General features: G+C 49.2%; 9 protein-coding genes across 9 annotated transcripts; 2 read left to right on the top strand and 7 right to left on the bottom strand.

Moving 5' to 3' along the window:
• Positions 1-452: 452 nt before the first annotated feature.
• PSV08DRAFT_349229 (uncharacterized protein) lies at positions 453-1,083 on the bottom strand (the record flags this gene model as incomplete). Its single annotated transcript, XM_066092820.1, has 2 exons — positions 453-464; positions 544-1,083. The coding sequence occupies 2 exons, from the start codon at positions 1,081-1,083 to the stop codon at positions 453-455; spliced, it is 552 nt and encodes a 183-aa protein (XP_065949385.1).
• Positions 1,084-1,130: 47 nt separating this feature from the next.
• Positions 1,131-1,883, bottom strand: PSV08DRAFT_245348 (uncharacterized protein; the record flags this gene model as incomplete). Its single annotated transcript, XM_014219214.1, has 1 exon — positions 1,131-1,883. One exon carries the CDS (start codon positions 1,881-1,883, stop codon positions 1,131-1,133), a length of 753 nt encoding a protein of 250 aa, XP_014074689.1.
• Positions 1,884-3,788: 1,905 nt separating this feature from the next.
• PSV08DRAFT_280265 (beta-lactamase/transpeptidase-like protein) lies at positions 3,789-5,121 on the top strand. Its single transcript, XM_014219216.2, has one exon. The coding sequence runs from the start codon at positions 3,871-3,873 to the stop codon at positions 5,068-5,070; it is 1,200 nt and encodes a 399-aa protein (XP_014074691.1). The 5' UTR covers positions 3,789-3,870; the 3' UTR covers positions 5,071-5,121.
• A 198-nt stretch (positions 5,122-5,319) lies between these two features.
• Positions 5,320-6,578, bottom strand: PSV08DRAFT_32641 (uncharacterized protein). Its single transcript, XM_014219217.2, has one exon. It carries the CDS (start codon positions 6,463-6,465, stop codon positions 5,563-5,565), a length of 903 nt encoding a protein of 300 aa, XP_014074692.2. The 5' UTR covers positions 6,466-6,578; the 3' UTR covers positions 5,320-5,562.
• Positions 6,579-6,608: 30 nt separating this feature from the next.
• PSV08DRAFT_280253 (uncharacterized protein) lies at positions 6,609-7,733 on the bottom strand. The gene is made up of 2 exons (XM_014219218.2): positions 7,164-7,733; positions 6,609-7,100 (listed from the first exon to the last, which is right to left on the bottom strand). Exons 1-2 carry the CDS (start codon positions 7,690-7,692, stop codon positions 6,901-6,903), a joined length of 729 nt encoding a protein of 242 aa, XP_014074693.1. The 5' UTR covers positions 7,693-7,733; the 3' UTR covers positions 6,609-6,900.
• Positions 7,734-8,041: 308 nt separating this feature from the next.
• PSV08DRAFT_245344 (UbiA prenyltransferase family) lies at positions 8,042-9,239 on the bottom strand (the record flags this gene model as incomplete). The annotated part of the gene is made up of 7 exons (XM_066092326.1): positions 8,042-8,087; positions 8,160-8,401; positions 8,457-8,527; positions 8,583-8,856; positions 8,915-8,926; positions 8,985-9,077; positions 9,126-9,239. The coding sequence occupies 7 exons, from the start codon at positions 9,237-9,239 to the stop codon at positions 8,042-8,044; spliced, it is 852 nt and encodes a 283-aa protein (XP_065949384.1).
• A 689-nt stretch (positions 9,240-9,928) lies between these two features.
• On the bottom strand, positions 9,929-17,471 carry PSV08DRAFT_176186 (uncharacterized protein; the record flags this gene model as incomplete). The annotated part of the gene is made up of 2 exons (XM_014219220.1): positions 9,929-12,082; positions 12,144-17,471. The coding sequence occupies 2 exons, from the start codon at positions 17,469-17,471 to the stop codon at positions 9,929-9,931; spliced, it is 7,482 nt and encodes a 2,493-aa protein (XP_014074695.1).
• A 1,315-nt stretch (positions 17,472-18,786) lies between these two features.
• Positions 18,787-20,624, top strand: PSV08DRAFT_175048 (major facilitator superfamily domain-containing protein; the record flags this gene model as incomplete). Its single annotated transcript, XM_014219221.1, has 4 exons — positions 18,787-18,954; positions 19,061-19,418; positions 19,480-19,988; positions 20,046-20,624. The coding sequence occupies 4 exons, from the start codon at positions 18,787-18,789 to the stop codon at positions 20,622-20,624; spliced, it is 1,614 nt and encodes a 537-aa protein (XP_014074696.1).
• Positions 20,625-20,902: 278 nt separating this feature from the next.
• On the bottom strand, positions 20,903-23,484 carry PSV08DRAFT_387018 (uncharacterized protein; the record flags this gene model as incomplete). The annotated part of the gene is made up of 2 exons (XM_014219222.1): positions 20,903-23,265; positions 23,391-23,484. The coding sequence occupies 2 exons, from the start codon at positions 23,482-23,484 to the stop codon at positions 20,903-20,905; spliced, it is 2,457 nt and encodes an 818-aa protein (XP_014074697.1).
• Between the last annotated feature and the right edge of the window lie 36 nt (positions 23,485-23,520).

The following is a 23,520-nucleotide window of genomic DNA, read 5'->3' as shown; positions in this document are numbered from 1 at the left end:
TTTCATCTCTTCGAATTGAGAGTTCCCTTGCCTTGGCGAAAGGCGTCGTCTCCTTCTTACACTCGCTATGGGGGTGGCGCAAGCAAGCGAGTACAAAAACTGTCGTTACCAGAATATTCAAGTCCAATTGAACGTGGTGGTAGATAGTTTTTCTCCAATCCATTTTTTATCAGAAAGACTTTTTTTGGGGGGCAGTTGTCTGTGTAGGCGGGATGTGTCGTGGGGTGGACAGGTATCGGGAGCTTCACAGTTGCTGTGAGGAAGATTGACGTCCATGCATATATTCCGCCCACAATATAACGTGGAGAATTACCTTGTTAAAAACATGTTCTAGCTGTGGGTTTCATCATCCCCGGTAGCAAGAATGGTAAGGTTTCTATGAAGAAGGTTATGCAATTACTAGTACTATTCATTGCTCTTATGCTAATAATACACCTTTTCTTTCTCGAATCTCATTCGTTTACCTACATATTTTTTTTTAGCTATACTCCTCAGTGCAATAAGCCCTATTTTCTGTCCATGATTCACACCACCCAGCCGTACGCTCATACTCTTAACCCGTCTTGCACGCTCGGTTCCATCTAGAGTTGAGCCGCCGTTGGGCAAATGCACATACGGATTGTTTCTCGTAAGCGATGAAACGAAACCGAAAATACCAGGCACAGATGTTTGTAGAGCTACAGCGATGTTGACGAGGCCTACGATAAACAGTGTGCCGGAGCATAGGATAAGAGTCAGAATCCACGGAAGACTTGCTTTGTAGATTGGGGCTTGGCGTGTGATACTCGCCAGGGCCTGCGTTAGGAGGAGCTCTGGGAAGGGTTCACGCGTTGCTAAATCCATCGACGATAGCGCAAACGGATCAGCTCGTGTCATTGTAGGCATCCAGCGGCTAGATTCCCAGTACGTATTTAAAACCTCGGTCAGACGCTGCGAGACGTGCTCGTCTGGTATGTCGCTCCAGTTGCGTGCTATCGATTGGGAAGAGACATATGATCCTAGGTACCCGGACCCGCTCATGTTGCCATAAATGTAGTTATTGATAGGATGTAATGAGTCATACGCCCGGATAGAGCCGCCCATGGCTGAAAAGGCGCTCAAAAGGGTTTCCAGAGTTCTAGCGTATTGTGTTATAGTCCAGGGCGGCCCTCACCATTGACATTGTATCCTTGGGTATCTGTGGGCGGATAAACTTGCTTGAGCTTTGGATTGAGGGGCCGTCGTAGCCGACTGGTCCGACATGCAGCCGAACTGCAAATAGTGTTGGCTTCAATCTCCATGTCATGGAGTGCGCACTTGTACAAAAACATGGTTCGTTCATTGTACCCATCTCTAGTACCATAGAACAAGTACCCAGTAGTTGCCCAGGTGGTGGATAGATTTTGAGGGCTGACGAGGAAGAAGCTACTCTGGTAGTACAATTGTCCGAAAATGGGATTGAGATAGGACACGTTGAAAAGTCGGTCGATCGTGTCAGTGTCTCTATTGAGCTGGATAGAGAGCTCGGAAAGCTTGTAAGGCCAGCCGGATGGCAATATTAGCGAGCCATTCAATCCTGAGCGAGGGATTTGACGGTCTAGGTATGCTTTGACCTCATCGCCACTGCCTCGTATTTGGGCTTTGCAGTCTGCATACATGTATTCGTAAACAACCGAAAAGTTTGCGACACTGTCAGCTTGCAGGCCTACTACGCTTAGACCGGTCAAAGACGTATATGCAGTTGTGTCCTCGCGAATATGGACCCATCTGTCTTGTAAATCATGGCCCAAGTCTGCTTGTTCCAATTGCCGAAGTCTCGTGATCTTGGCATGATTCCAAATGTCTACAGGGCTATTTTGGAGCGTGTCTGCAGTCAATATGCTAGTCGAGATGATGGCGCTCATTTGATTGAAGTAATGTGCAGATCCGACAGAAACTAGGGAGCTGTATGCCTCTGGGTCGGGATAGTACACGGGTCGTGATGTTACAATTGTGGAGTTGGCTTCGTGTAAGAGACGCAGTGAACTCTGACCACCAAGTGGTGAGAGAGACCATAGTAGAAGTATGGCGAAGGATAGTGCGCTCTACGATCGGAGGGATATAGCAAGATGGACGGCGCTGACGAAACTCTGGCTTCCATGTAAACTTTCAAGCACCTGCCGCATGCCAATAAATAGTATCACAGGTAATAGTGCTGTCACTCACTCCAATACTTGAGCCTTGCTGAGCCTTCCAAAGCGCAATATTCTTCAAGCTACGACCGCCAAGTGCAGCGAAGGCCAGAGGGAAAAGGGTAGGGCCAAGAAGCATGACACGCTGTAGTGTGACGCCATCCGGTGAGACGGGCTTCTCGTGGAAGGTGTACGCAATTGATGCCAAGGTTTAACGAAAATGAGCCTTGATTAGGAATTAAGAGTTACAAGCATGCAGACATACCCAGAAACATCGCCGGTAGTGCCAAGAAAGCTAGTTCGCCCCAGACGATGAGGTTGCTTCTCAGGAGCGGCTAGGGTTCTCTGGGCCACCCTGGTGGAGCGTTGTCATTCAGTAGATTCGATCCATCTTCCATGGACTGCACGCAGCTGTTAACAGGAAGAATAGAATAAGCTGTAGTGCTTGCGTTTTTGCCTTTCTCAGTTCGCGCTGTGTGTGACATGATGGCCATACGAAAGAGAGAGTCGTAACAAGTAGCAAGAATGATTCCTTTCCTAACTAGGGATAAGTGGTAAATGTTCAACACCTGTCCACATCAGAAGTTACTAATCATCGCGGGGCGACAATCACATGACCTGGTAACGAGCTTATGGGGAGGATTCAGCCACTTACGTAGCGAAATATGCAAGCTGACCGTGTTGTATTATCTCGTTTTGTACTTTCCTCCGAAGCAGACAGTGATCTGAACCAACCATGGCCTGCAGGGCACGCAGCCTGCTTCGTGTTTCTTCACCGGAGACGCGGAATATGGTCTTGGCCAACTGCCCCTACTTCTCAGCCTTACGCATTGAGTTATGCAGATGTGTTTGTCCTCGATTCTTTTTATTTAATGATTTTACTTCAGCAATACTCATTGCAAGGAGATATCAACATACCGAACTTTAGGCTGAATGTATCATCTAAGACCTCGACCTCATGGGGAAATGGTTGGAAGTGGATTACGATATTGCAAGTACTCAACCAGGCACCCTTCACTCTCGCTGTTACGTTATCTCTAACATAATTTCCCGCCAACACGGGTCTTGACACCATAGCCAATTGGTGAACCAAAAACCTAGGTCCGTCGCCTTGATAGCATCTGTGATGATGTACAGGAAAAGCCCAAGTAATGTCTCAGCAATCGAATTATTGGCGTAAATATGTGAAGCAAGGCGTGGAGTGTATTCGGCAAACGGGCTCTGTGCAGGTCTGCCAGTAGCTTTATGAATGCTGCCGGCGCCCAAAAGTATGATAATACCAGAAGCATCAATCTTGAATGGTGACTATTAGGAAATCGCACTGAGATGATTGAGACTCACAAAATAATATGTTTTTGGGGGTTGATACGCGTTGTGATGACGAGCTGCAGATAGGGCGTCGTGGAAAAAAAAAGGAGGACCACAACAGCAGTTAATATCGTTATCCAATAATAAATGGTGGAGTACGAAACGAACCCCACGAGCTAACTTGGAGCGGGCTTGCAGAATCGAAAGCCGCGGAATACCGCTGGTGGAATCCCGCTTAACTGCATTTTGGGAGAAAACGACAGGTATATAAATATGTAGTACAGCATGTCAGCTGCTCCTGAATATTCTCAACTCACAAGTGAAAGGGTAGCAGGCACTGCAACGAAACCGTCAGCAAGGTCTCTTCTGTTTATCTCTCCAATCATCTTATCACTTAATTCAGCATTGCAAAATGGCAGCCCAAGTCCACGGAACCTGCGACCCCCGCTTTACCAAAGTAAAGACGATCGCACAATCCTACCTCAATACTGGAGAAGAACTGGGGTTTTCCCTCTGTGTCAACGTCGACGGTACTGATGTGGTTGACCTCTGGGGCGGCTACGCTGACGCCGCGCGAACCAAGCCCTGGGAAAAAGACACAATCACATGCGTATGGTCAAGTTCAAAAATTGTCGCCGCCCTTGCCCTTCTCATCTGCATCGACCGCGGACTCGTGGACCCGAGCGAAAAGATATCAACGTACTGGCCCGAGTTTGCGGCAAACGGGAAGGAAGGGGTTTTGGTGCGGCATTTGCTAAGCCATGCGACGGGGCTGAGCGGCTGGCATGAAGACGTCACAGTTGAAGATGTGTGTGATTTGGAAAAGAGCACAAACCTGTTGGCCCAGCAGGCGCCATGGTGGGAGCCTGGCACTGCAAGTGGCTATCACGCCTACACCATGGGACACCTCATCACCGGCTTGATCCAAAGAGTCACGCATCTCCCCGTCGACGCATTCGTCAAACGCGAAATCACCACCCCGCTCGACGCGGACTTTCAATTTGGTGCGCAGGAAAAAGATTGGGACAGGGTGGCAGAAATCGTGCCACCGCCGCCAATCACGGATCTGGCCACTGTGGCCGCGGCAATGAAAGATCCAAACAGCATCGCCTTTAGGACGCTGCTGAAGAACCCCGGCTTGGACGCAACGGTAGCAGGCAAACAACTGTGGCGGAAATCCGTGCTACTGGCTTCAAACGGGTATTCTAATGCCCGCGCTCTCGTCCGAATCTTCTCTGCTTTGTCCCAGTCTGCGCCTGAGAACCCATCGTCGTTTTTGTCACAGAAGACTATGGAGCAAATTTTCACCACGCAACAGCACGGCACTGATCTTGTTCTCGGCATCCCGGTGCGTTTCGGCCTTGGTTTTGCACTGTCTGCTGCAGACACGATGAATGAGAATCTGCCAGAGGGCAGAGTCGCGAGTTGGGGTGGTTGGGGCGGTAGCCAGGGCATTGCGGATGTAGAGAGGAAGATTACGATTGGGTATGTAATGAACAAGATGGAGAACGCAGGCCTGGGACCAAACGAGGAGGGAGAAAAGAAGGGTATGGGAAACTACCGGATGAGGAAATTGGTTGCGGCGATTTATGAGGCGCTCGGTGTGCAGTAGGCTCTCATTGTCTAGATAGTGACTTGAGGAGATTGGCAATATTTTTAAATGAGAAACTTTGGATTAAGCACAGTTGCACAACGCTCTGCTCGCTCACAACTATGCTGTACTGCACTTCTCTTATTGTCTTTGTGAAGAAAAGACGTAGCGTGAAAACTGGAGTCCTTGCAATAGACAGCCACAAATAAAGAAATCGAGAATGATGGAATTGTGTAAGACTACATTCGCATTTACAACATGGAATGTTCCATTCTCTTCAAATCAAACTCAGATACCAGCAGCCTTCTGCAAACGTGCTTGCTCTACTCTACCGGAGAGAGCTCATTTGTGTTTCTGGTTATCGATAAGTCGCAGTATAGTATACCATGCTACCAAGTAGAACATCACCACTTTTTCGAAAAGTGGAATAGACCACGCCACGAGTAACCAGCGTTTTCTCACCAAACCCATTTCAGCTCGCAAATCGGCTGTGGCAAGGTCTGAACCGGTCCCCTAGTTGAGCTGGTGCATCTGGTCTGGAGACTTGCCACCGCCAGTATTCATCTCTGTGTCGTTGACCAAGCTGGAAGATAGTGCGTTTGTGGGAGAAGATGATGTGGCAAGTACGTGGCCGGGTAGTGGACTCGTTGAGTGATGTTCTGATGCTGGAACACTTGTCCTGCGATGACCAATCCTGAAGAGGGCATTTCGATACATTTCCTGGATCTTCAAATGAGTGAAGTCGTCGACAGGCAATGGCCAGTATTCCGTAGCGATGAGCCGACATAACTGCAGCTCCAGGGCCCCTCGACCATGTTCCGGTACATGATCGAGATAGGTGACAATGAATTGACCAATTGGTAAAAGCTTATGCTTTAGGATCTGAGCGTGGCTCTTAGCTCGGACGCGTGGGCTGTAGGGTGGCAGACTTTCGGGCGTCAATATTTTGAGCTTTTGCAAGTCCTCGCGCATGGGCGAAAGTATGGCATGTAGCGACTGCCTCTCGGTACTAGACATCCTCCTGTTGAGTGAATTATCGCCTGGTTCTGAAATTTGCATATAAGCCAGGGAAGACTCGAGGGCTAAGGTGCTCAACTGCAGGGACGCGAGGGCCGAGTGTCTGAAACCGACGTTGGGTGCAAGCGGAAGCGGCGGGTTATGAAGATTTGATAAGGCTGGTGGTGCATGTGGGGTGAAGAGGTGGTTCATGTCGCGATGGGGTTGATAGGCGCTAGAGTGGTCTTGCTTAAGTAAAGGCGTCGTGTCCATGACGGCTTCCCTGTTTCCCACCCCGAATCGTGTGCCGAAACCCCACCTTGTACCGACGTTGAACGTGTTCTGGAAGATTCGGGCAGCCAGACGGAAAAGGAGCGCGAATACAGCTGACGGTCTATGAACAAAATCGTTGAGACCCATATGCCTGTACTGTTGTGAGATGCTAGCAACCAAAGAGACACTGGTCGGGCGAAGAGATGGGTCAGGCAGAAGAGTGCTGGGGCCGGTAGAGGTGGGTCACTTTGCTCGTTGATGATGAGCGCGTTTGCTGTCAAAAGGCAATCAGGGAAACTTGAATGATTGTAGGAGAATGAAAGGGACTTGTGCAGATAGGAAGGCTAACAAAACGACAGATAGAGTGGTGTCGCATATAAAGGCCTGCTTGCAGCCAGGAACAAAGGATTGGAAAATATGCAAAGCAGTGGCAGCACGTAGGATCGAACGTGAAATGACAAGAGTGCAAATGAGATACGCCTACTCACTCATACGTGTTCACCGCCACTGCCAGCCTGTGCCCCTGGAATATGTCTTGTTGTATTCTCCTAGGGCCATGTCATTCGTTGGCTAGTCTCCTTCTCAACGCCCTTCTCTCCACCCGATCGGTATCAGCGCCGCCGCAACCTGTCCAACTCCGCGCTCCGTCGCAAGAAGATTGAATTGTGCAGCTGCATTCCTCGTGTCTTGAATTTCGAGTCGAATGCCTAGGCCGTTTAGATACTTGCGAACCGCAGGCGCAATAGGCGTAGTGTTCGGACCCGTTCCGATGATGAGGAGATCTGCCAAGGTATTGTTAGCTGAAACATGCTTTGGAAGAACTGAAAGACCATATTGACGCATACCAGGCTTAGGATATACCAGCTCCAACACACCCCATGCCTGCTCTGGCACCTCCCACTGTCTCTTGGCATTCAGCAGTCTGCCCGTCATTGCATCTTCGCCCGCACCTCCTTGCCCCACTGTGCCTTCTCTTCTTTGTTCATATAGCCACGGCCGCCATCGGAATGCCTCGCCGCCTACAAGTAAAATGCCGCTGCCGCTGATGCGCATTTGGTTGTTGAGTGCGAAGCCATCGCCTGTACATGCGTCGATGGAGGTGGCAGGAGCCGCTGTGTTGCGGAGCAAATCTAGAGCACTGAAGTCTGTCTGAGTGTCTTCATTGCTTTTCGGTCCTCGGTCGCGTGTCTTTGGGGCTCGGGACTGAACAGGGGCTCGGGATTGAACAAGTGCAGGGCGCGTTGTGTGCAGCCATTGTGCGTGGCATGGGCGTGTAAATGCCGACGGCCTCCGTCTTGCCACATCTAAACGGCATGGTGTTTGTATCGAGCGTCGTGAAAACACATGGATGCATCTGGATATGTTTGGTTCCATGTTGGAATATGCAATTGAGCTGGTGACGCTGTGTGCTGTTGCAAGTCAAAGTTTATGATTCGAGCGACAATCTATGCTGTCATCGTCTGCGGGGAGCTCGGACAGTTTTCTACTAGTCAAGCTAGCGCATTATCTGTCCTACCCTGACTCATGATCATCACTGATAGCAAGACTGAACCTCGTCCAAATCCATAGAGGCTAAAGATGAATCTCTTCTTGGTACCATACATGCTTATATAAACCCATTCTGTTGTGCTCCCTTTGACACTTCGCTGACCTCCTTCTATTGATGGTCTATCATCCATCGAACTCATTCCATGCACCAAGCTTATTCAATCTAACTCTCCCCTCATTCGAGGAAAGAAGACCAGTATGTTACTGCCCAGTAGCCAGATCTATCGCAATCACCTTAGCATCTCCTTGCTGTTTTAACTTTGAGGAATGATCTTACCCCGTAATAAACATACGACACGGAATCATCTTTCTCTTCATCACTCATAAGGTAGCCGCCCAATGTTCGAAGCCCAAGAATGGCAAAAGCGATACTGACAACCATGGGAGGTTGCCAGAAAACAATCAGGCCTGCTGTCCATGCCGCGATCATGACTGCAAGCGACCACCTGGCGAGGGGTTGAGAAAGCACCAATGGTATCGTCTTTCTGCCCATAACTACATCTGCTGACCGGTCACGGAAATCTTGGGCGTGTCCCTATCACGAAGAATATCAACTGAAGTCCCTTAACGCCCGCTGCTCAACGACTTACAGTGGTTGAGAAAATGAGCCCGAAAATGAGAATTGCCAAGGCTCTCTTGCTATGCAAACCCTCCCCGTTAGCTGGCGCACGTCAGCATAGTCTTGAATAAACAACCTACATAGGTTGCACGCTCACCAAAAGTGACTGTTGTTCCCCAACACATGCACATCAGGCCAAATGCCCCAATAACATTCTTCAAGCCGGAAAAAGCAGCAAGTCCACCTTCATTGTAAATCGTGATCGCGGCTGTATATGCAAAGGTGCAAACAAAAGTGTTGCAATGGAAAGCCGCGATCCACATGCATACCAACAGGCAGCGGTAAAGTATATGGGCGTCTTCCAACGAGATAAGACCAGAGGGCAGTGGGCGATGCGGCTTTGCAATGCGATCTTCTTCAAGACCGAGAATCTTTTTTTCACTGCATTAGTACCAGCTATGTGCCTTTGTGAAGTCTAGTCCAAATCACCTGGTTCTTGGTCTATGCGTATATCAGTATCATGTGGTTTTAGAGCCGAGGATGAACTTCGTGCACGTACTTCAAAAGCCAACAGATGCAGCTGGTTCCAGATTACTCCTTTGATGAATAAAGACACACTGGGCAACCCTGAAATCGCAAGTGCCACGACAACCTGTTCTCTGGTAAGTATCAATAGCCTACAATCTATCCAAAATCTTACTGTTGGTATGGAGACAGCAGGGATGTCAGATTTCTCAATGAGATATAATACTCTCGAAAGTTTCCCAGCGCGCTTGAGAAGCATTGAGACGTTTCTAGTGTACTGTGAAGACATTTTGAAAAGATACAGCAGTTATTTCGAAAAGGAAAACGTCCTGAACTTGAGTATTGGGGCATAATATTAAGATCGACTATGAAAGTCACCTGCAGGGCTGACACCTCACTGCTAACCGACGTTGGGTCATACAAAAACATCCCCTCTTCCAAGTATCTTCAGGAAGCTTGGCTAAGCACTAGTTTTACCAAAATAGCTCCCAAACTGCTCCATTGCCATCATCGATCGACGAGTGCGTAGTAGCCTTATCAGCAGTTGCATCCTGAATTCATTGATCAGAGGAAAAGGCTATGTTGGATTGTAAGCCTTATTTGCGGCCTTGATTTACCTTCCTGTTTAGTGTAAAACAGCAGAAGAATATGACGCTTTTCAAGACACGTTCTTGGCTACAGTCCATTTATTTGCCGAATGTCAGGATAAGACTGCAAATCTTGAAGATCATTAAGAACTTCTCTCTCATGGCTTCACGCTGCTTATCGTGAGGGTATATGGGGCCAGATATTTCTAATTGGACGGATAAAGACAATATTAAATTGGAATGCAAGCGTGGGTAGCCTGAAAGACTGAGGAGTCTCAGGCAAACCCTGAACAACGGCATATAGGGGGCTGTGCTATTTTTTTTCAATCAACTTCCCGTCCTCATGCTTGTCCTAGTGCGTATTATGGTCCAAGGCCACCCAAACCCCCAATCAAGCCGATACAGCGACCACAGGTGTCGAAGTTACGGGCTGTACTTCAATTTCTGCATACTTGATTCTCAACCCTTCGGTAGCCCGATCACCAAGTGCCATCGTGTTCTCAGCTCCAACCATCTGTAGCATGGTGATGTCGAAGCCAAATGTCGTCCTCCACCATCTCCGCATCTCTATGGCGACCAGGCTATCCAGACCAGCATCCTGCAACGGGCTCAATATATCAACCTCACTATCTTCCTTATCGTCCAGCGGTCGGAGAAGCATGAGCGCGATTTTTCTTGCGATTTGTCGCGCAAGGAAAGCTGAGGTATCGGGCTGGTCAAGAATCTTTGGCTCAGCGAGAACCTGCTTCATGAAGGCCCTAATGGCCTGGGTGGGCTTATCGACGTCAGAGGTCGCCCCTGAAGCTGCGTTCGAATCCGAGTCGAGGTTAGCGTAATATGCCATTCGCCGGTCGTCCTTCCACATTATGCGGTTTGCAGGATCAGACAATGGTAGCCCGCTACGTACACCAATACCCAACAGAGACGCACATTTCCGCGATGTTCCTTTCTCAGGCTTGGATCTAGGGGTGCTTAGAACGAGAGTGATGGCATCAAGGAGCTGTGGTATCCGGATGCCATATGCCCCAAGCAACTGCATCCGTTCCGCCAAGAGCGGATTCTCAGCAATATATCCGTGGTCATACATCATACCAATGTCGATAGCCGAAGCGTTCAGACCCAGGGAATGTCGATAAAGCACAAAGGTGTCGAGGAACGTGTTCGCTGCTGCATAGTTTGCTTGGCCAAAGTTGCCAAACAAACCTGAGACCGAGCTGAAGAGAAGGAAGAAGTCGAGACTTATCTCTCTAGACATGCACACGTTGTGCATATTCCATGTACCTTTGATCTTCGACTCGTTGACAGTGCTCCATGCCTCATAGGTCATTTGGTTGAAACCCATATCTTGTAATTGCATGCAAATGTTCATCACGCCACGCACAGGGGCAGTTGCAGCAGCAATAGCCTTCTCCACGTCCTTGACAACAGAAACACTCCCTTTTACTGCCATCACTTTGCACCCTTGGTATTCAAGTTCTTCGAAAAATGCTTTGTCGGTCTCCTTCTCGCCTGCATTTCGAGAAAGAAAAATCAGGTGTCGTGCGCCGTTCTCGACCATCCAATTGGCTACGATACGGCCCAAGCCACCTAGGCCGCCAGCAAGCAAATAAGATGCTTGTGGATTGAAGGTGGGATTGCGCTTGGGATGTGCCGTGATCAAGTCTTTTGATCTGGTTGCTTCGTCCGCGGAATCACCGACACGTAGAATAATCTTGCCAATATGTCGCCCTTGTTGCATGTACCTGAAGCATTGCTCTACCTCAGATACTTTGAAGGTTTTCGCGGGAGAGATTGGCTTTATGTGGCCTGCTTCGTAAAGGGTCATCATTCTCCCCAAAAGCCTTCGACACTCTGCGGGTCGACGTTCGATAAGATGAGCTAGATCGATGCCATGGAAGCTACGATTTAGAACAAACGGGTGCAGAGAGACGCGGCCGTTTCCTAGCAAATCTCTCTTCCCAATTTCAATCATTTTGCCAAACTCCGCTACGCATTCCCAGGACGCATGTAGTAGCTCACCAGAAAGAGAGTTGAGCACAAGGTCTACTCCAGCACCATTGGTAGCGCGCATGACATCATCCACGAATGATCTGTTCCGGGAGTTGAAGATATGAGCACGTGGGATCTTGAACTCATCCTCCAAGAACTGGACCTTCTCTTCGTTACTGACTGTGCAGTATATCGTTGCTCCGGCCATGTGACATAGTTGAATGGCGGCAAGGCCAACTCCACCACATGCAGAGTGAATTAGAACAGTGTGTCCACTGTGCATTTGACCAAACTCCAACAGTCCATGTATGACCGTCATGAAAACACATGGCATGGTTGCGGCCTCTTCAAAAGAAAGAGAGTGGGGTAGTTTCCAGCAACTGGTGCTAGGTACGACCGCGGCTGTCCTGAATAAACTTGTGCCACCGACAACCACGACACGATCCCCTGGCTGGAGATTCTCGACCCCTGATCCAACGTCTCGGACCATCCCTGCTGCTTCCAATCCGAGGACTTGGCGCGGTGCTTCGATAAGATCCATAGCGGTCAGCAAATCCTGCAGCGGTTAGCTATACGCCCGACCCTTGGGACTACGTGTAAATATTTGTGAGACTTACCCTAAAGTTGAGCCCTGTAGCCATTATTTCAATTGCAACCTCATTTTCTCCCGGTCTTTCGTAAGAGCAAGTGGTCCATTGGAGCGTATCAAGCCTGCCTACTGTTCCCAGTGTTAGGTTGAGTTCGCCATTGTCTGTTTGAGGGAGAGTAGTCGCAGAACTGTCAGGCTTGCAAAGCTCTGAATCAACGTTCAAGGGATACAATCGCGGTATGTATATATTTCCATCCTCAATAGCGTACTCTAGCTCCAACTTGTGGCTTGATGTGTGGCGACGAGAGAACCTTTCTGAGATCTGGGCCACAGCTTTCAAACTCAGACTTGTCAGCCGGTCAAGCTCGCAGATTGCCAAGTCGATCCCCATATCTTTCTGAATGGTGCGCATAGCTCCAGGTGTTTGACCCCATCGAGGGTGCTCGCAACTGAGCTGGGAGCTTCGAGTTAGCCAGAGTATGCCATTCTTCGACTCTGCGACTTGGGCCATCCAGTGCCGAAACTTATCGAAACGAGAAGCTTCAATATCGAAGAAAAAAGGCTTGTTTATATCGAGTAAACATATGATGTTCCTCTTTGCTACAACTGATTCGGCCGAATCCCAGTGCTGGAGTACTGTTTCGAAACAACCATGTTGTGATAGCTCATTCTTCAAATCTTCGACCACTTGTTGTGAGGCATCATCGTATAGTAGCGTGACAGGTTTTGGAAGTGCGTCTTTGATCGCAGGGTAGGCTATCATGAATGCATTGCCCTGGTGTGGACGGGGAGCATCTAGCATGCAATCAGCTACTCCAGTGAAGCCTGCAGCGCGAAGATCACCATCCCATCTTTCAGGATGGACATATGGCTCATCAACACGCCCATCTTGTTCACCCACCCACCATCCAGGAAGGAGGCCCATGATGAAGTTTGTGACTTGTACATCTGAGCAAAGCTCTTCAAGGTAGAATGTGCCATCATGCCTTAACAGACTATGCACATTACGCAGAGCTTGCTGGAGGTTAGGAACAGCGTGCATCACGTTTGTGGCGATAATGAGGTCGTAATCATGGCCTTCGAAGCCTTGAGCCACGGGGTCCTTTGTGATGTCCAGAACCTTGTATTCGAGGGTATGTTCTTTGAAACTTTCCTTGGCAGCACCGAAGAATCCGGCAGAGATGTCCGTATATGTGTAACTGGACCATAGTTTGCCCCCATCCGAATCATTGACCAAGTTTGAAAGAAACTCGTGAGTTGTTCCTCCTGCTCCAGCCCCAATCTCAAGAATACGCATGTTCGGTTTCTGATGTCCAAGAAGCTTGATATATGGCCCTCGGTCAGTCACTTTTGCTTCCTGATAAATCTTGAGCAACATGTCGTCAACCATGAGGAGCTCTGTTGCAGAAACCTCCCCCAACACCAATTTGATAATGTTTTCGCTGATTTTCACAATTGCGTCCACAGTCGAAGGGCACGAAAAGGTTTTGACTTCAGATGTGACAGTTTCCATAGGTCGCAATGTATCTGGAATGCTTTGTCTCTTCATCCAATTCACATATCTTTCCATCGTATCCGACGCTGGTTTGATGGATTGAATTTGCTCCAAGGCTTTCCGGATATGGAGCAAAGCGAACTCTTGCATAAGTGGTGTTTGTTTGGCCAACGCTGTGGCATTCTTCAAAATGGATGACATAGTTGTAAAGCTGGGCTCTAGACTCCAGGTTGTTGAAGCACCGGCGTGGAGATCTATCTCAAGTGCCGTGTCCAGAGGCATGAGCTTGATCTGATCTATACTGATTGCAAGGGCTCCGTCTTGGCCAATAGCACAACCCCAACCATGGAATTTACCATGTGCTAAGACTTTTGCTGAGGTATGCACTTGAAGATCACCAGAGCTTTCATAGATGTCCATGCGTTTGATGAATGTTGGCACACTCATTCGGTCGGTTGCATGTCCTTGCCCATTGCATGCAGCTGCAGCCATTGTCTGGAAAAACACATCAATTGTTGTCGGATGTATCAGATAGTGCGATTCAGAACCATCTGGCGTCTTATCACATATTGTAGCCTTGGCACTGCTCTTGTTTGGCGTACATTCGATGTTCTTCAATCCTTGAAAGCAGGGCCCATATCTAGCCCCGAGATGCCACATGGCCTGATACCATTTTTTTGCGTCAGTTCTTCGAGGAAAAGCAGTTTCGGGTACTGCTGGGGGAGGGGGCGAGGAATAGATTGCCTCGACGCAACCTGAGCAGTGTGTTGTCCATGTAGTGCCTGAAAATGATGAAATCATGAACTCCCATCCGCTGCTCTCCAAATGGTCCGTGATTCGCCATCGTCTTAAGGATGTCACTATCTCCACCGGCTTATTTTCTTGCAGGATCAGCGCCGCGCCAATGACCATGTTCTTTACACTGAATCCGAAAAAGGTGTGATCCTGGTCAGGTAAGCATTGTCTCCGGCAAGCCTCCCCAGCCATGGTGACGTATGCAGCACCTGGAAAGACTACATCGCCATCAATGTTATGGTCTCGTATCCAAGGAGCATTTTCGAGCTGAAGTAGGTTTCGAAAGCTAGGTTGATCGTCGTTATTTTCCAATACGAGCGATCCCAAAAGTTCGTGATGTGGGAACTTGGGATATCGCCAAGCTTGGGCGATGCGGTTTTGAATAATATGTGATTTGCCATGATACCAAGGATATGTTGGCATATCTGGGAGTACCTTTGCAATACCAAGCGGGTTCGTCAGGCGGTAGAGATCGAAGTTCAAACCATGCTGCCAAAGCGTACCCAAAGCCGCGAGGTATGTCGCATTTGCATTCTTTTCTCTGTGGAGACATGATGCGTACGGATGAGCAACAGAATTTTGTGTAAATATTTGTCGAAGAGGTCCTGAAAGTGTGCTGTGAGGTCCCACCTCGAGGAAACAAAGGTTACGGTGTGCAGAATCTTTGGACCCAGTCAAGAGGCTATCGAGAGCCTGGAGGAAAAGGACAGGTGATTCGAGATTGCGACGGAAATACTGCGCATCAATGCGCTCGGAATCTGGTAACAATAGGCCGGTTACAGTTGAGAAGAAACCTGGGTTTGTAGAAGCACCGTTGTAGGGAACTTCACCTTCCAGAAATGATGCTACCATTTCCTCATATTCATTCCCAGCATTGAGCATATGATGTGAGTGGTAGGCAGTGCTCACCTTCAACATGCGTACAAACACTTCGGTGTTGCTGGTTTGGATAGCCTGTACAACGTTTCGTACAACTGCCTCGTCACCCGAAATGGTGACGTTTGAAGGTGAGTTGTTGCATGCAATGACAACGCCCTCTTGGAGAAATGGAGTCACCTCATCCCAGCTGAGACCGATCGCAGCCATTGCACCACTTCTAGTTGCAGCTTGTGATACAAGGCCCCGATAATAAGCAAGGACTATGGCCGCGCGACGTGATATCCGGTTTGCTGCATATGCTGCAGCTATCTCTCCCGATGAATGGCCGAGCACAGAGTGTGGTTTGATCGCTAGATTGGCTAGGGCATCGACGAGAGCTACTTGAACCGCTGTACACAACGGCTGAGAAATAGCTGCTTCGTTCAAGTTACTGGAGTCTGCCCCTTTAGCCAGTTCTTCTTCGATACTCCAGGTAGGTGGCGTTGGCAGTCCTCTAAGCTCCTGGTCCATTTCTTTGATAGAAGAGGCAAATGTAGTGTTAGACTGTAAAAGTTCAATACCCATACGCGGCCATTGTGCGCCCTGCCCAGTGAAGATCATAACCAGCCGCAGTGGTGAGACTCCCGCAATAGATACGCCAGCCTGTGAGTCGACGGACAGTTCTTGAATAACGGAAAAGGCGCGATGAGAGAAATGCTCGCGTCTGCAAGCTAGTGTATAGGAACCGTGCTCAGCTTTCGTTGGATTGGACAATGCATAGTCCCGAAGGTTCCGTGTTTGCATCTCTAATGATTCCGATGTGCTTGCTGTAATGAGGAACAACTTGCCCCACTTTAGAGACTCGAGAAACGATTCCTCTCGCTCAGGGTCGGCTATTATGTCTGAGTTTACACCATACGACGCGGCAGAGTCGAGGATAAAATGAGCATTAGCACCACCAATCCCAAAATTATTCACAGAAACCCTCTCCAGTTTGTCTTTGGGCCAGCCAAGACAATCGGTGGGAACCTTGAGATCCTTCTCAAGGAAAGGTATCTTCGGGTTTGGAGTTTCGAACTTGATGTTTGGTGGTATAACACGGTTTTCCAAAGCTAGCACCGCCTTAATGATAGAGGTAATCCCCGATGCACCCTCAGAATGGCCAACATTCGGCTTGACGGACCCAATGTACACCCCGCCATTTCCAAAAACGTTACCCACTGCTGTAGCCTCGATAGGATCACCCGTGGCGGTGCCCGTTGCATGACATTCAACAAATGCTGTTCGAATAATTTCAGATTCTGGTATCCCAGCATTCTGATATGCTCTTCGAATCAGGGCCGCTTGACTGGAGGAGCTGGGCATGCTCGGCCCCGGGGTTTTTCCATCTGCATTGAGAGAAGACCCACGAATGATAGCACGGATAGGATTCCCATGTTTGATAGCAGCACTTAGCGGCTTGATGTAAATCAAATTAACAGCTTCCGCGCGAGCGTATCCATCTGCATCTGCATCGAAAGATCGACAAGACGCGTTGGGTGAGGTAACGCCTTGTTCGGACATATCAGCCATGGTGTCGGGACTCCAGAACAGATTGCTGCCGCCCACTAGAGCGGCACTGCAGTCTCCATTTCGAATCGCGAGGCAGGCTTCATGTAAGCCCATAAGTGATGCGGAGCATGCCGTCCGTATAGTCATACTCGGGCCCCTAAGATCGTACTCGTATGATAACCGATTTGAAAGCAAAAAGTCGCTGTACCCAGAGACTTTGTACATGTTCTTGTCCAAACGGTCCTTCGCAGCCATCTCTAACCAGTCATTGCCAAATGACCCGACATACGTCCCAATGTCTTTTCCGCGCCAGTCCGTCTCGCCAGCGCTTTCGAAGCACTCCCTCGCAAGTTCGAGAAGGATTTTTGCCTGGGGATCCATACGCTCCGATTCTTGCTGCGACATGCGGAACAACGAAGTGTCGAGCGCACCAACTTCAGCGCTATCATCCAGATAGTAGCCATTTTTGGAGTTGAAGTAGCCTGATTTTCCAGAAGCAGAATAAAAGGCTTCGGCGTCGAAGCGTGCGAAAGGAATGGGCGCACGAGCGTCCTTCTTTTCGGTGAGAAATGTCCAGAACTGGGCCGGTGTTTTTAGCGCGCCCGGCAAGCGAAGAGCCATGCCACAAATGGCAATTGGGTCTGGTTGTTGGTCCATTTTATTGACCTGACGCATGAACAGTTCTTGATGAAATTTGACAATCGAACATGCTCTGAGATCAGAACGATGGCCGGAAGCAAGCCAGGTCAAATACATCATCACCGCGACTGCTGTCTCAATGCAAACCTATCCGCCATTGCCATGCACGGGCCTATCTTTGCAACTGCATACTATTGTACTTTTTCTGGCAGTAGCGTGTCTGTCAACGAACATCAAGTTGGACGTCAAGCTGCGACAAAAGAAACAAAGAATTGAAATCAACAAAAGGCTGCATCGGGCTCGGGTATCAGGACACCCAACGGTCGATCTAAGAACATCGTTACCCGTAAAACCCTGTGTCCCCAAGGAACAGTCGCACTACTGGCGTGACTACAAGAGTACTAAGTATTCCAGCCTTGAGTGTTTTGACGAGTTCAGATTCGTTCGATATCCCTTTGTCCAATCGAGTTTCATGCTAACAGAAAATGAAGAAACAGCTCACCGGTTAGTAGCAAGAACCCCCTGGAAGTCTTCTTTTTCAAATCCCTGTCTGTGCGTACAGATGCTGACCTGACACCCCATCGCACCGGTGTTGCGTCTGGTCTGAAGCCGTGCCCAGGTCTAGCGGTGAGAATCATGGGCTTCTATCTGGCTTCTATCTGGCACTTGCGATCCAAACTAGCAAGCAACACTGTGATCAAAGATCCCAACTCAGTATTATCTGTGCGCACCTCAATGTAACCCCCTCCCAATCCAGCCGAATGGACGGCCGGTGAGAGAATGTTGAGAAACATGATTGTTTTCTTTACCGCCTGTTAGTGCTACGCCCTTCGCTTAATCGGTGACCAACCAGCCTGAGAAGCATGTGCTAGTACAGATGTTGCCATGTGGTTTACAAGTATACGTATGGTAGCTGAATAATAATTGTCTCAGATCACGATCCACATATCGCAAACCGGATAGTGACAAAGGGAAAGGGACTCTTTGCTTTCGGCATCTGGAATGGAACAGCCAAGGACTAAACTCGCCCGACTTTCTCGTTCGACTCCGGCAATCCAAACTCCTTCGAGAATACGCATTCTGATCTTTTGTGCACTGGGAAAACTTGGCAAAACAACCCGATAAGAAGAAATATCGATCAAATACCTTCGGGGACCTCATCTGTTGAATGACTGGCAGAACTTCAATTACCGCAGCTGAGCAATTAAGCTTTGACATAATCCAGACCCAGAGATTCGAGTAGTAGGCACATTCATGGCAACAAAATGTCCCCATGTAAAAGGGAATTGTGCTGCCTCTAGTCTCGGGAAAGACATGCTCCAACAAGAATAACATGGAGAAAACATCTGCGACTCAAGAGGCGATACAGAAGTTCTCGATAATCGAGCCTAGAAAAGATGACGCGCGTGATAGACGGTATTTGATCGCTGCATTCGGCAGTCTCTGCATCATCATGCTGATGGTTGCTCTCGACGCTACATCGCTCGCAGTCGCATTGCCCGTAAGCCTTACCACACACACACACACACACACACACATTCCAAAACCGTCACTTTCCCCTCAGACTCTATCTCCACGAGAAACTAACGAAAGAGAAAAAAAAAAAGGTCATCACAAAAGCCCTCGCAGGATCCGCCGTAGAAGCTTTCTGGAGCGGCACCTCGTTTCTCCTCGCCTCGACCGTCTTCCAGCCCATCCTCGGCTCCTTCTCCAGCGTCTTTGGCAGAAAACCGATCATCAACGTTAGCCTCGCGCTTTTCCTCGTCGGCTCCATTGTCATTGCCGTTGCGACGAGTTTCACGATCATGCTCCTGGGAAGAACGATTCAAGGTGCGGGCGGAGGCGGGATTCTGTGCCTAACGGCTTTGATCATCGTGGATAAGATTCCGCTGAAGGAGCGCGGGAAGTGGTTTAGCTCGCTGGGGGCTATGTGGTCGCTTGGGACTGTTACGGGGCCTTTGCTCGGTAGGTTGGTCAATCCCATAAATGAACCTAGTAGTACCGTTAACATGTGGAAAAATTGCAGGCGGAGGCTTGGCTAAGGAGACTTTGTGGCGCTGGATTTTCTGGATCAATGTTCCACTCGTCGGTGTTGGCGGGATATGCATTGCGATTTTCTTGAAATTCGACAAGACCAATGTTGCGCTTGTGGCAAAGATGAAGGAGTTGGACTGGGTCGGAATGAGTCTCTTCCTTACATCGGCAACAGGATTCCTTATCCCCATCACCCGCGGTGGTGTCGAGTGCCCCTGGGACTCATGGCGTACGCTTGTGCCACTCTGCATCTGCATTGCTGGACTAGTCGTGTTTGCCTTGCACCAGGAGTACGTGGCCAAAAACCCATTCATTCCCATTGCCATTTTCAAAAACCGGTCTGCGGCAATCATTTACGTGCAGACTACCCTGTATGGAATCATTCTCTCAATGGGCATGTTTTACCTTCCACTCTATTTCGAGGCTGCAAAGGACATGTCGCCTGTCATGGCCGGTGTTGGTATGTTTCCATGGACCTTCACGCTATCGCCAAGTGCAATGGTATGTCCATCAATTCGTTATACATCCATGCACACATTTTGATAATGACATACATAGATTGTTGGAATCGCGATATCGAAGACGGGAGCATACCGATGGGCAAACTGGCTGGGTTGGTGTCTCGTGGTGCTCAGCACGAGTCTCCTCGTACTGCTCGAATCCGATACACCAACGACCGTATGGGTATCTATAAGTCTCGTTGGTGGTATTGGACTTGGAGGACTCTATCCGGCCATGATTCTTGGTGTCCAGGCCTCTACAACTGTCGAAAACCAAGCCTCTGCAACGAACATGTTCACGTTCTTCAGAGCTCTTGGCCAAACCCTCGGTGTTGCAGTTGGCGGAGTGGTGTTCCAGAATATGATTGAGAAGAGAATGCTATCAAAGCCGCTCTTGGCTAGGAAAGCCAGGGAATACTCCAAAGATGCAATAGGCTTGGTGCAGATCATCAAAGCTATGCCGGAGAATGCTGCAAAGGAGCAACTGATCGAGAGCTTCACTTACGCACTCAGGTATATCTGGGTCGTAGCGGCAGCGATTGCAGCGATTGCACTACTCGCGAGCATTTTCATCGAGGCGTATCAGTTGAGCAACCCACTCGATGCGGACGAGACCACTGAAGGAGATAAAAATTAGAGTTCGCGGAAAGTAGTGAAGGCGAAACGTTTGAATAACCTAATCATGAATTTGGAAAAGTTGACATGTGGTTTGCACAGTTCACGAAGCAGCACCGCCTTCATGCTACACTAACCGTAATCGTGATCAGCAGGACACTATCCAAACATTTTGAATCAGATCCATGACGGTAAATCAAATTGGCGCCATTCTTAAGTGATGCAATTAATTCTTCGTAGCCTAAAAAGGGGTATCATACAATGTTGCAAGCGTCCCAAGAATATGTGCGACAACAACAACTACGGTAAGAGCTTGGGCTCAAGCTCATGACGTGCGCGGTACTTAGCCAAGGGTATGGGAACATCGACGCTATAACCCAGTTCGCCTTGTACCTTTTCCATCTTCCTGGTCACCTTACCGACCAGCCGAGCAATCCAACGATCATTGGCCATTGCATGAACGGTGGTTTGTCCGGCTTTACGCATGCCTACCATTGTTTTGTTCGACGCTTCTTTGAAACCTGTATCTACCTTTTTAAGAAACGCCTTGAAGCTGTTGTCTTCAGTTCCGTTGATGGTCGTCTGTGTGCCCTCAGTGTTGTTGGTAGTAACGGATGCTACACTGCTCGCCGAGCTGTCGGACAGGTTGGTGCTGACACGCTTGAGCTCCCGTAGAACCTTGGCTTCCTCAAAATCTTTATCCGACTCAATTACCTTTGTGGCCTTGACAATGGCGGCAACAAAGTTCAATAGATCTTGATGAAATTGAGCTGGTAAGTGTGCATGTGCACTGACATGCATAGCCGCTTCATCCCTTTTAAGACGTTTGAGCTCTTTTCGAGCTAGCGCCTGTTTTGGAGTAGGCTCAGCTTCATTGATGGCGGACTCTATCTCGAGTAACTCAAAGTCGCTTGCTTTCTCTGGGAAGATGTGTTCATGGTGAGGAAACAAGAAGGTGGGTATTGTGAGGGTCGCATTTGCGCCTCCCAATCGGACGACCTGTTTCAGCTCGACAGCATCTGGGAGAATTCTGTAGGCGAGAACATCCGAGATTTTGAATTTTGTTTGAATGTTGTAGTTTGTATTGATGGGGAACTGCGCCTCGCTCTGAATTGGACCCAGTTCAACAGCAAAGTTGGCATTCGCGCACCAGGAAGATATCCGAGCCTCAAGTCTACGAATCTCGGCATCCTGCGACGAGTAATGCTTGAAGAAATACTGCTTCATGAGTGCGGTGAACCATTTTCCCGATCCGGCAGCTGTGACGGACTTGAACTTGACCGGGTGGAAGTAGCAAATGGGGCTGAGCATTAATCGGTATAGCAACGGCAGTCGATGCAGGAATTTTTTCACGTTGGGATACGATGTCTTGCGAAGTGTGGATACCCTTATCGACTTGGAGGGTGGATGGGGGATAGACGCCTGGCCATGAATCTGGGCGCAAATGGCGGCACGAAAGTCGTCCATGTTTTCGATATCGAGACGCACACCTGGCTCCTCCCTCGCTTTCCGGCCTCGCTTTCCTTCTTTTTCCTCACTTTCCTCATCGAGTTTACTATCTTTCCGTGCCTTTGAAGCCTGGATCAACTGTTTCTTTGCGATGGTTATGGCACTAGTTTCGTCGATGTAGCGTATCAGCTCCTTGTACTTTGTATGTGCTTGCTCTTCGTCTGGGGCTATTTTTTTGACGGACGAGAAGGCAGATGCGGTGTCTTGAGCCTCGGTTGGGACTTTTCCGGCTGTTAGGCTTCGCATCATGTCAGTCGGGTGACCGGTGATGCCGCCCTTTTGCGTTGCCGCTCGAAGGATAGCCGTGTTTGTTACGACGACCGAGTCGTCGTCGTCTGGCTCTGGAACGCCATACGTGACATCGCCAAAGGTAACTTCCCATTCCCCGCCTCTGACGTTCGCATACACGTCATCGACCGTGATTTCGCGGAACAAGGGCACAACCACTTTATCCACCTGTATGCCCAGCTCAACATCATCAGAGAGTTTGATTCCAGCTTCCACGCCGTGGGCAACAAGCGTCATTGTCGAGAGCGACAGCGTAACGCCGCGAATGACGAAGAGACCTTTGACCTCGGTATCAATCTCCAGCGCTGGCAAGTCAAAAAAGGCTATCTGGTCGTTGATGAAATGGAGATCACGCAAGAATGTTTTGCGTAGACTACGTCGTGCAAGGGCGGCAGCGGCGTCGAACTGGTAGAGACAGGTGATGAGAAGGGTTGGCCAGCAACAGGTGAAGAAGACCCAGTAAAGGAGCCATGATGTTGCGCATACTGCGTAGGCCAGGTTAACGGTAGCGAAGATGGTCCACACAGGGGCAAAGGGGAAGATGCGGTGTCCATATGCTTCACCCAGCAGGATGGCATACACAAAGGTGGGCGCTCCCGAAATGACCCATCGTAAGGGCCAGGAAAGTGCCAGTGTAGCCAAAGCGGTAGCGACAAGAAAGACATTAGGGATGAGTTTGCTGGTAAGCTCGCGCTCCGATGTCGTAGATGGTAGAGGATCTGCGAGCGGAGCGACTGGTTTGCGCTTTGGCATGGCTGGCAGCTCGCGCGGTGCGCGCGAACCCATATTTGCGGCGCCGTAGAGTATGAAAGTTGCAGGTGGACTAGGAGAGAGAAAAGCACATGGTGTTTGTGCTACTTGGCTCGCTGTGAGTAGAGTAGAGTAGAGTACAGCACAGTGCATGTGTGCAGGTTCCGCCATTTGCACGCGACTGAACATGCAGGGTTTCTTTGACAACCGCCTGACGTCATCAGGCGTTCCCCACACTCACACTCAAACAAGCCATGCGCATCTGTCCAAATGAACGGGTGGAGCAAGAAAAAAACGACAAGAACTATGATTGTGATGGGTGGCCGAAATAGCATTGGTACATACTTGGTACATATGGTTAGCCACCGCCC

Source organism: Bipolaris maydis, assembly GCF_028858645.1.
Source record: "Bipolaris maydis strain C4 unplaced genomic scaffold PSV08scaffold_4, whole genome shotgun sequence".
Classification (NCBI taxonomy): domain Eukaryota; kingdom Fungi; phylum Ascomycota; class Dothideomycetes; order Pleosporales; family Pleosporaceae; genus Bipolaris; species Bipolaris maydis.
Note: the sequence above shows the minus strand (reverse complement) of the source record. Positions and strands in the feature narration are given on the sequence as shown.

What these genes read in the sequence shown, in the direction of transcription:
- PSV08DRAFT_32641 (XM_014219217.2), bottom strand. Translation starts at nt 6,465, where the DNA reads ATGGGTCTCAACGATTTTGTTCATAGACCGTCAGCTGTATTCGCGCTC.
- PSV08DRAFT_280253 (XM_014219218.2), bottom strand. Translation starts at nt 7,692, where the DNA reads ATGGAACCAAACATATCCAGATGCATCCATGTGTTTTCACGACGCTCG. An exon ending in GCTGGTATATCCTAAGCCTG is followed by an intron (nt 7,101 to 7,163) that starts GTATGCGTCAAT and finishes ATACCTTGGCAG; the next exon opens with ATCTCCTCATCATCGGAACG.
- PSV08DRAFT_280265 (XM_014219216.2), top strand. Translation starts at nt 3,871, where the DNA reads ATGGCAGCCCAAGTCCACGGAACCTGCGACCCCCGCTTTACCAAAGTA.